At 42.4% G+C, this 10,718-nt stretch overlaps 1 protein-coding gene across 3 annotated transcripts in view; it reads left to right on the forward strand.

The window, feature by feature from the left end:
- The window catches only part of Ubox5 (U-box domain containing 5), a 38,418-nt gene that overhangs the window by 18,335 nt on the left and 9,365 nt on the right, over positions 1 to 10,718 (forward strand). For all 3 annotated transcript variants that reach the window (XM_055611988.1, XM_055611918.1, XM_055612058.1), the window contains exons 2-3: positions 7,971 to 8,319; positions 9,788 to 9,882. In XM_055611988.1, coding sequence (XP_055467963.1) covers positions 9,829 to 9,882 — 54 coding nt within the window. In that variant the 5' untranslated portion in view covers positions 7,971 to 8,319; positions 9,788 to 9,828. The remainder of the gene's footprint in view (positions 1 to 7,970; positions 8,320 to 9,787; positions 9,883 to 10,718) is intronic.

A 10,718-nucleotide genomic window follows, 5' to 3' on the forward strand; every position in this document is an offset into this window, starting at 1 on the left:
CCCTCTCCAGAGTGTGGATGCAGATGCTCCATCCTTCCTTACACATCGGAGACCTGAGGAATCCAGTCCAATGTTTAATTACTTACCTCAGCATTAAACACAGGAACGAAAAATCCCCAACCTAACTGTCCAGTTTAGGTGTGTTTTAATTTCTGCATAACCACCATTACTTTTCAAATTGCCTGTGTGTTCCTAGATGGAAGGGTTTTGTTTCTGTGGGGCCTATGGATTTGAGGCAGTTGCTCAACACTGAGCCTTTTTCCCCCAGTTCCTAATTTTTTGAGACAGCCTTACTGAAGCCCATTCTGGCTGTGAACTCTAGAATGTCCTGCTTCAGCTTCCCAAGTGGTCCTTCGACCTCCACACATGCTTTGGCATGTTATATGGCACCCCTCACTCCCTATGAATTTGTTTCTTTTTTTGTTGTTGTTCGAAGCAGGGTTTCTCTGTGTAGCCTTGGCTGTCCTGGAACTCACTCTGTGACCAGGCTGGACTTGAACTCAGCCTTTCAAGTGCTGGGATTAAAGGCATGTGCTGCCACCACCTGGCTTTCTATAAATCTTTTAAAGTCAGTAATAGCCATAGTAGCTCACACCTGTAATAGCAGCAATCGACAGGTGAAAGGAGGATTTCCTTATGTTCCAGTCCAGCCTGAGCTACAGAGTAAGACCCTGTCTCAAAAAAAGCAAAACATAAACCAAGCCAATTTCTTAGAAAGAAGCTTTGAGGTTTTTTTCAGTTTACTCGGTAACATGTAGGGGATAGTCCATTTTCCTTGAATGGACTATCTTTCCTCTCTTTTGAATAACATCCCTCCTCCAAAGAATCAAAAGGGAGAAAATGTCAGAGGAAAACCTGAAAGTCGATGCTTTAATCTGAGTAGTTTGTACTGTAGCTCTCATCTTCGCTGTATTTAAACCCATCTGTAGAACTGAAAGATTGTGAAAACCCTTCAACCAGAAGAGAGGCCCTTTGAAAGGTGAATTGCTTCTAAGTGAATCAGAATTGCCTTCGTCATTTAGGAGGTTAATGGCCAACCTTATTAATGTCATTTTTTTCCTTTATAAGCTTTGTATCACTTGCCCATGACTAGTAGCTCTCAAAAAAAATATTTTTTTGAGACAGCTTGTCATATAGTCTAGGCTGGTTTTAAACAATTACAGCCAGGGTTGACTTTGAAGTACTGATATTCCTGCCTTCATCTCTTGAGTCCTGGGATTACAGGTGTGCATGACCACTGCAGGTTTATGTGGGGAAAGGAATTGAGTCTAGGGCTTTGTATATGCTAGTCAAGGACACTGCAAATAGAGCTGCATTTCCAACTTGAGAATTTGAGGAGTTCGTGTGTGTGTGTGTGTGTGTGTGTGTGTGTGTGTGTGTGTGTGTGTTGTTCTGGGGCTCGAACACAACCATGTAAGTCATAGGCCACTCGCTTTACAACTGAGTTCTATACCCAGCTTTGTCTGTGTCTGTGTGTGCACATGTGGATGAATGCACACATAGGTAGGTGTGTGGAGGCCAGAGGATGGCACTAGGCGCTGTCTTCAGTCACTCGCTCTGTTATTTTTCAAGACAGCATCCCTCACTGAACCTGGAGTTTGCCAGTTGGTTAGATTGGCTGGCCAGCAAGTCCCAAGACCTCCTATATTTGCCTCAGCACAAGGGTGGTTGCACATGCACGCAGACACGCATCACTTTTTATGTGGGTACCAGAGATCTGAACACACTTTACCAATAACTCCTCAACCCATTGTTCCATTTACTACAGCCCAAAGGGAGAAACCCCTTTCACATACCAGCCTTGAATAAGTGGATAAGTATATGTGGTTTTTACATTTGATTACTATAGTGTGTGTGTGTGTGTGTGTGTGTGTGTGTGTGTGTGTGTGTGTGATGTATATGTGTGAGTTTGGACGTGAACATAGCACAGTGTACATGGAGAGGTCAGTTTTGTACGCCCTCCCTCTTTCCATTCCAGTCATCGAACTCAGGTCAGGAGACCTGCAGAGTGTGCAAGCTCGTGCATGTGTGTTGTTTTGAAACAGGGTCTTATGTATCCATTGACCTTGATCCTCTTCAGTGCTAGGATTAGAGGCATGTGCTGCCATGCTCAGTGCTGGTAATCAAACCCAGGGCTTGATGCATGGGAGGCATGCACTCTACCAGTTGAGCAACATAGCCCAAGTGAGTATATGTACATTCACAAAAACATTACAGCCCAGAGCTGTGGCGCACGCTTGTGATCCCAGCATTCTGGGAGGCAGAGGCAGAGGCAGGTGGATCTCTGTAAGTTCGAGGTCAGACCAGTCTACAAAGTGAGTCTAGGATAGCTAAGGCTACACAGAGAAACACTGTCTCGAAAAACAAAACCTTAGAGCAACAAATGCACACACACACACACAGCCATAACTGAAACAAGTTTCACAAAACAGTGTTCATCCTTGTATATAGTACATTTTGGTGGAATTGGTTGGTTGTTTTGTTTTGTTTTGTTTTGTTTTGTTTTGTTTTGTTTTGTTTTGTTGAGACAGGGTTTCTCTGTATAGCCTTGGCAGTAGACAGGTTGGCCTGAGACTCAGAGATGTGCCTGCCTCTGCCTCCCAAGTGCTAGGATTAGAGGCATGCACACTACTGCTCAGTTTGATGTTTGTTTCGTTCGCTTCTTTTTCTTTTTTCTTTTTTTTTTTTGGTTTTTGAGACAGGGCTTCTCTGTGTAGCCTTGGCCATCCTGGAATTAGCTCTGTAGACCAGGCTGGCCTCAAACTCACAGAAATCTGCCTATCTCTGCCTCCCAAGTGCTGGGATTAGAGGCATGTGCCACCACCGCCCAGCCTGGAGTTTCATTTTTAAAGTACTTGATTAAAAAGAATGTTTAGTGTGGCAGCTTTCCTGTGTAATCCTCGCAATAAGGAAGCTGATGAAGGAAGATAGCCATGAATTTGAGGCTAGCCTGGGCTATAGAAAGACCTTGTTTGAAATCAGTGCAACAAACTAGTTATGACTTGGTAAGTGATGTTCTTGGTTCTTGTTTTGTTGTTATTGTTAGATTGATTTATTTTATACATGTGTGTGCCTAGTGCTTATGGAAGTCACAAGAAGGTGTTGGGACCCGTGGAACTGGAGTTAAGGATGATTGTGGACCACCGTGTGTGTATGCTGGTAGTCAAAGCCAGTGCTCTAGCCCCTTCTCTTTAAAGGTTTATATATTTTATTTATTCTTATGTGTATAACTGTTTAGCTTACATGTATGAACATGGACCACATATAGAAGAGGGCATTCGATACCCTGAAACTGAAGTTACAGATGGTTGTGAGCCACCTGATTTGGCTGCTGGGAATCAAATCAGGATTCTCTGGAAAAAAAAAAAAATTGGACCTCCCCCTGAGGGGGGAGCAGCCTTGCCAGGCCACAGAGGAAGACAAAGCAACCAGTCCTGATCAGACCTGATAAGCTAGGGTCAGATGGAAGGGGAGGAGGACCTCCCCTATCCGTGGACTTGGGAAGGGGCATAAGAGGAGATGAGGGAGGGAGGGAGGGATAAGGAGGGAATGAGGGAGGGGGCTACAGCTGGGATACAAAATGAATAAACTGTAATACATAAAAATAAAAATTTAATTAAAAAAAATCAATGTCCTCAAACACTGAGACATATCTCTAGCCACCCCTGCTCCAACCCCCTCTGACTCCCAAGTACCGGGATTAAATGCACATACCCACCAGCACATCTGGCTCTTCGTTTTCAATGTTTTATTAATTCTTTGAGAATTTTACACAATGTTTTGATCATATACACTCATTTTCTTTCTCTCTGTGTGTGTATGCGTGTGTGTGCATATGTTTGTGACAAGGTCTCAGTGTGTAGCCCTGGTTGGCCTAAGATGTTCACTGCCCAGTAATTATATTTTGGTTTTGTTTATTTGGTTTTTTGTTTGTTTGTTTTGTTTTTAAGACAGAGTCTTCTGTAGTCTAGGCTAAACTCAGTCTCACTGTGTTGCCAAATCTAGCCTTGAACTACTTACTGATTCTTCTACCTCTGCCTTTTAAGTGCTGGAATTATGGGAGTTTGCCATTATCCCCTACTTGGCAAGTGTTCTGTTTATTTTTAAATCCAGAACCATAGCAAGAAATATATTTTGTTAGGTTAAGTATATATGTTAACTATTTTTGCACAAATTTGAAACAAGTTTCATGGCATAACACTCATTTTCTTATATTTTGGTATTTTGTGTTTTTTTTTCCAGTTAGTTTTCCTTTTTAAAATATTTTTGGAGGTTGCATACACGCCATAGTACATGTGTGGAGAGCAGAGGACGACTTGTGGAAGTCAGTTCTCTGCTTTGATGGGGATTGAACTCAAGTCTCAGGCTTCCTTTGTTATCTGGCTTCAAGCTATTTCTTGGGCAGCCAACTACTTCAGCTGTAATCTGAGGCCCCTAATTTGTACTTTGATACCACATTTAGAAAAGGAGACTACAATTTGTAAGTATTTAACTGAACAGAATTTACAGTAAATTTGGGTTGCAAGGCAATTTCCTTGGCAGGGGTGGGAAAGCTGTCTTCCTAGGCTACGCTCTGTCTTTTTTGTATGTTAAGACTATTTTTTTTTCCTGGACAAAGCATTAAGGCATTAAGGTTCTTGACCTTGAAAGATCAGGGTGTTGAAACTAGTTAGACTACACCAGCTAAGACAGAGGCAGGTGGATCTCTGAGTTGGAGGCCAGCATGGTCTACAGAGCGAGTTTGAGGACAACCAGGGCTAAACAGAGAAACCCTTTTGAAAAACTAAAGAGAGAGGCTCTACCAACTAAAGACCTTGACAGAGCCAGCAAAGGGGGAACCCAGACTTAGGTTGAGCAGGAAGGCCATCCATCTACTACTGCAATATAATACCTGATAGTTTTGCCACCTGGCTACTTCATTTTTATCTTTGTCCCTCAGTTCCTTGAAAAGGATTTATAGGTGTATGAATATGCAGTAGTATTCAATCTAAAATTTTATTTATGCACATCAAAGTCAGTAGTCCATTTAAAGAACTATTCCATTGTGTGTAATGGTAGAGTATGTAATTGCAACCTTAAGGAGACTGAGGCAGGAGGATCTTAGATTTAAGGTCAGCCTGGGCTACAGAAAAAGACATCACTTCAAGCCACATAGAGCCTGTCTTGGGAACTAAAAGGATAGTTTAAGTAAGGAAATAAATTGATATATCCCACTCTGTCAGATAAATATGTGCCTACATACGTATATATATTTCATATATGTAAAAGTATGTATATACATAATTAAGAATTTTTAAGAAAGTATAAGAATTAGGATGTTAATAAAATACATCAGTCGATAAAATAAGCATTGTGCTTAAAGATGCATTTTTATTAAACAGAAAATTTAACACTAGGCATACTCCTTTAATCCCAGCACTCAAGAGGCAGAAGCAGGCTCCTCTTTTGAGTTTGAGACCAGCCTGGTCTACAGAGTGAACTCCAGGACCTTTATAGAATTCTGAAAGTTCTAGCTAATGCAGTAAAATGAGAGACAAAAATAAGAATTAGCACTCCAGAAAGCTTACTACTACTAATATTATAAAACCCCAAGAAAACCAACCCAAATCTATTAAAATCAGTGAGTTCAGGCCCTAAAGATGTAAGTCAGTAGTAGAATGTCTAGTGTGCATGAAGCACAACTCCTACCACCACACACACACACACACACAAATACAAAAATAAACAAAATGATCACATACAAAGTCCCTGAAGTGTTTATGTGTTTATGCGTTTTCCTACATGCAGAATAACTGGCTTAAAAAATGAATGGAAGTCAGCATGGTGGTACATGCCTATCTATAACCCTAGCAGTAGGGACGTGGAGACTGGAGGATCAGGAATTCCGGGCTAGCCATGGCTACCTAGTAAGTTCAAGGCTAGCCTAGGGTACTTTAAACTTTTACTGCTTTAAACAACAGCAACATTAATGGATTAAGAAGATCACATTTATTAATTAAAATCTTTAAAACATGTACAATTAATTAAAAATGTAAACTGAAGTAAGACTAAAGGGGAAAGAAGACAAATTACTTAAAATGTTATTTGGACTGGTGTAGCGGCATGTGTGTGTAGCACTTGAGAAGTGGCGGCAGGAGGATCAGGCGCCAAGTTTACCTTGCTGCACAGTAGTCTTGAGCCCGACTACAAGAGGAGGCTGCTAACTAGTCCCGATAGTTTAGACAAAGGTAAATCTAGGTGCTAGACTGCAGAGTTTATTACTGTTCCCCTTCCCTTCCTTCCTTTTTTTTTTTTTTTAATGATTTTTGAGACATGGTCTCTCTACATAGCCCTTGCTGTCCTGGAACTCAAACATCTGCCTGCGTCTTATCAAGGACCTGGGCCACCACCCAGCATACCTGGTTTCTGCATAGTGTTGCAGAAACGTTAGGTATATGCATATGTGCTGTATGGCAGGAACATGGTGATGGTAGTAGCTGGGCTGGGCCTGAAGATAGGCTAGTACTCTACCCAGAGAATCAGCTGGAGAAAAGATGTGTCTTAGATATGTTGTGGTTGTTAACTGTGTCATACCACCTAGTGTCCTACTGTGATGGTTAGTTTTTGGTCAACTTCACACAAGCTAGATTCATCTGGGAAGAGAGGAGAATCTCAGTTGAAAAAAATAATGGGGACTTTAGAGATGGCTCAGCTGTTCTTCTAGAGGACCCACTAGATGGCAGGCAGTTTGTAACCATCTATAACTCCAGTCTCAGGGTATCTGGCATACTACTCTGGCTTTCATAGGCACCAGATTCAAATCTAGCCAGCTGTGGAAGTGCACACCTTTAATCCCAGCATTGTGGAGGCAAAGGTAGGCAGATCTCTGTGAGTTCTAGGCCAGCCTGGTTTTACACTGTGTTTTAGGACAGCTAGAGCTACATAAAGAGACCTTTGTCTCAAAACAATAAAAATAAAATGCCTCCATCAGCAACTTTTTGGGTCATTTTCTTGATTGATGATTGATGCAGGGAGGATGTAGCCCACTGTGGTCAATGCCACCCCAGGGCAGGTGGTAAGCCTAGTAAGCTGTGAAGAGGAAGCTAGTAAGCTGCACTCTGCCGTGGTCTGCTTCAGTTCCTGCCTCCAGGTTGCTGCTTAGCTTCTGCCCTGACTTCCCACAGTGTTGGACTGTGATGTAGAGGTGTGAGCCAAATGAACCCTTTTCTCCAGCAACAAAACAAACTAATGCAGTGTCTTAGTCACTGTTCTATTGCAGGGGAAGATACTGTGACCAAGGCAGCTCAGTTTTAGGGTGTTAGTCTGGTCATGGCAGGGAACATGGTGGCAGCAGGCTGGAGAAGGAGCTGAGAGCTCACATCTCATGTGCAAGTTGCAAGCAGAGAGACAGACAGACAGACAGACTGGCCTGTGTGAGCTTCTCAAATCTTCAGAGACAGCACCTCCTCCAACAAGGCCACACCTCTTACTCTTTCCTAAATAGTTCCAGTAATGGGATCAAACATTCAAACATATGAGCCTTCGGGGGCCATTTTCATTCTAACCACTATAAATAGAAACTAAATTATATTTCTTAAATTTTCTAGTGCTGGGCATTAAACCTAGAATTTTACAAGTACTAGTCAACATCTTTACCACTGATCTATATTTCCAGCCCCAATTTTTATTTTATTTTATTTTATTTTTTAAAGATGGTTTCTCTGTGTAGCCTTTGCTGTCCTGGGCTCGCTTTGTAGTCCAGGCTGTCCTTGAACTCACAGCAACCCGCCTGCCTCTGCCTCCCCAAGTGCTGGGATTAAAGGCATGCGCCACCACACCCGGCTCCCTAATTTGTGCTTTTTAAAGTTCTATGTGGTGTTTGGGATTGAACCCAGAACCTCCTGCATGCTAGCTAGGCAAGTGCTCTCCCACTGAGTTACACCCCCTACCCTAAAATTGTATTAATTCGTTAACATTTGTTTTTGCTATAGGTGAAGATCCTTTCTAAACTCCTGAAAAATCTGTAAGGTGGTAGTATGGGATACGATCTGCCACAGTCCCAAAGACACCAGACAGAAGGCAAGAAGTGACATTGAGGCTGACAGTGAAGATAATTTAATGTGATGGACTGAGCAGTCTCAGTCAGTGCTGAGGAGAAAGGCAGGTTGCTCAGCTGTCCTAGGCTCATAGGCTTCAGTAATGTACTCGTGGAGTTGGCCACCATTGATCAAGTTGGAGCAGCCTTATGAACTGATTGAGACTTTGGAGTAGAAGGTCCTGACTTAATCTTCATTATCGCATAAACTGAGTGTGGTGGCTCATACGTCTTGGAAAGTAGAGGTAAGAGAATCAGAAGTTCACGGCCTGGGCCATACAAAACAAACAAAAACAGACTTCCACATTTCTATATCATATGTTAATTTTTTGTATATGGTTTTCTTGCCTGCATGTATGTCTTTGTATCATATACATACCTGGTGCCTGAAGAGGCCAGAAGAAGGAATCAGATCTCCTTGGACTTAGTTACAGATGGTTGTAAGGTGTTATGTGGGTTCTAGGAATGGAACCAGGTCCTCTGGAAGAACAACCAGTGCTCTTTAACTTCTAAGCCTTCTCTTAGAAGCTACCTAATTTTAATTCATTAAGTACTTGGATAGGAGAGGTGGCATGGCCAGTAAGGTACTTGTCATGAAAGCCTGATGACCATAGTAGAATGAGAGAACCAACTCTTGCCAAGTAGTCCTCTGATTTTGCCACATGTACACGCACAGTAAGTAAATAAATGTCATTTTACAGAATATTTTTTAAATGTTGGAATCGGAGGGATCAGGGAGATGGCTCCGAGGGTAGAGATGCCCGCAGTTCAAGCCTAGTTAGTGGCCTGAGTGAAGTGCCTAGAACCCATGTAAAGGTGAAAGGAGAAAAGCAGCTGTCCCGAGTTGCCCTCTGACCTCCACATGGGTTGTGGCACATGCAGCCTCACACACGTGCATACATAACAGTAACAACTTTTCAAATTCAAAAAAGAGAAAGAGGTGATCTGGTATACTTACATAAACAGACATAAATGCCATGCTCATTAGGATTCCATTCCATGAGGGCGCTGTCGGCTCTCAAACCGCTGCATAGAGATTCCACGCCTTCTCAAAAGGAGTTCTGACTCTTCCGGTGCTTGTTTAATAAGGAAACAGTGACACTGACAAGGGTTAAGGGTCCGAGCGCTGCCATGATTGTTCTCCATGACCCTTTCCATGCAGCCCCACCTTACCTCTTTTCTTATGTTCTGATGCTTGTGTGCTGTCTCCTTCCCATGGGAGAACGCTACAGAACTGATATGTCTTGCCATCAGCTAGAAGCCTGGCAGGCTTTGCCAACCTGTAGACCTTACATTAGAAAAATTGCCTTCCCAAGGCTGGAGGCACAGCTCAGCAGTTAAAGAGTACCTGGGCTTAATTCTCAGCACCCACATGGTGGCTCACAACCCTCTATAACTCCAGTCCCAGGGCACCTGAAGCTTCTCCTGATCTTTTTGGGTTCCTTCACACCCCCAGTGCACAGACATACACTCAGGCACGCGTGCGCACACACACACACATACATTAAATAAAATAAGTATTTTTTTTTCTCAAAGAAAGTCTCCCTCTTAACTTTCCAGTGAGCATCAGTAGGATACAGGGAAATGGTGTTCAATGCAGAATGTACCAGAAGTTTTGTTCCTGCCCTGTTGCTCCTCTTACATTCAACTCGTGAAAGTTTAGAGCTGAATTTTAATGTGTCTGACTAATTTTAAGTTTCACCTTTTTTATAGGCTGTTTCTGATGCTTGGAAGCTATTTTCTTAGCCACAAAAATGGTAATAAATCTTTGCCTCCCACAATTCAGACCAAGAATTCACTGCAACAAGGTAAACCAAACAAATACATAAATATATGATATTTTCTTCATACTGTTGTCCACTTCCTGGCTTGTGTCTGTGGCCTTCATTAAGGCTTACTGTACTTTCACCCTTAGATTCTACCAGACAGCATTTAGACAAGTATTGGGCAGTCGCTAGAATCCCATCGCATTGCTGCTCTGTGACTCATTTTGTGAAAAGTCAGCGTAATTGTGCCCTTTCCTTTGGCCGGCCAGTGTCACATCATTAATCACTCAATATCTTCTTTTTCCTTCCTCTCTTCTTCTTCCCTTCCCCCTTTCCTCTCATGTTTTTGTCGTTCTTGATTTGTTTTTTGTTTTGTTTTAAAAGTTCATTTGCTTTTGCCAGGTATTGTGGCAGAGGCAGAGAGGCAGAATAATCTCTGAGTTTAAGGCCAGCCAGGTGCTTGGAGCTGAACCTGGGTCCTCTCTGAAAGAACAGCAAGGACACTTAACCAGACCTCTCTTTTTTTTTTTTTTTTTTTAAAGACGGGTCTCATGTAACCCTAACTGCTGTCTAATTTGCTGTGTAGCATATAATGGTCTTGAGCTCCATGGTAGTGGGCGCACTCCTATAATCCCAGCACTAGGGAGGCAGAGGCAGGAAGATCTCTGTGAGTTCGAGGTCAACCTGGTCTACATAGCAAGTTCCAGGACAGCCATAAAGAAACCCTGTCTTGAAAAACCACACCAAAAAAAAGAAAAAGAGAGAAAGAACGAAAGAGAGAGAGAGAGAGAAAGAAAAAGAAAGAAAAAAAAGAGGAAGGAAGGAAGGAAGGAAAGAAAGAAAGAAAGAAAGAAAGAAAGAAAGAAAGAAAGAAAGAA

The sequence above is a fragment of the Psammomys obesus genome, unplaced genomic scaffold (assembly GCF_907164565.1).
Source record: "Psammomys obesus unplaced genomic scaffold, mPsaObe1.curated_primary_1811, whole genome shotgun sequence".
Lineage (NCBI taxonomy): Eukaryota > Metazoa > Chordata > Mammalia > Rodentia > Muridae > Psammomys > Psammomys obesus.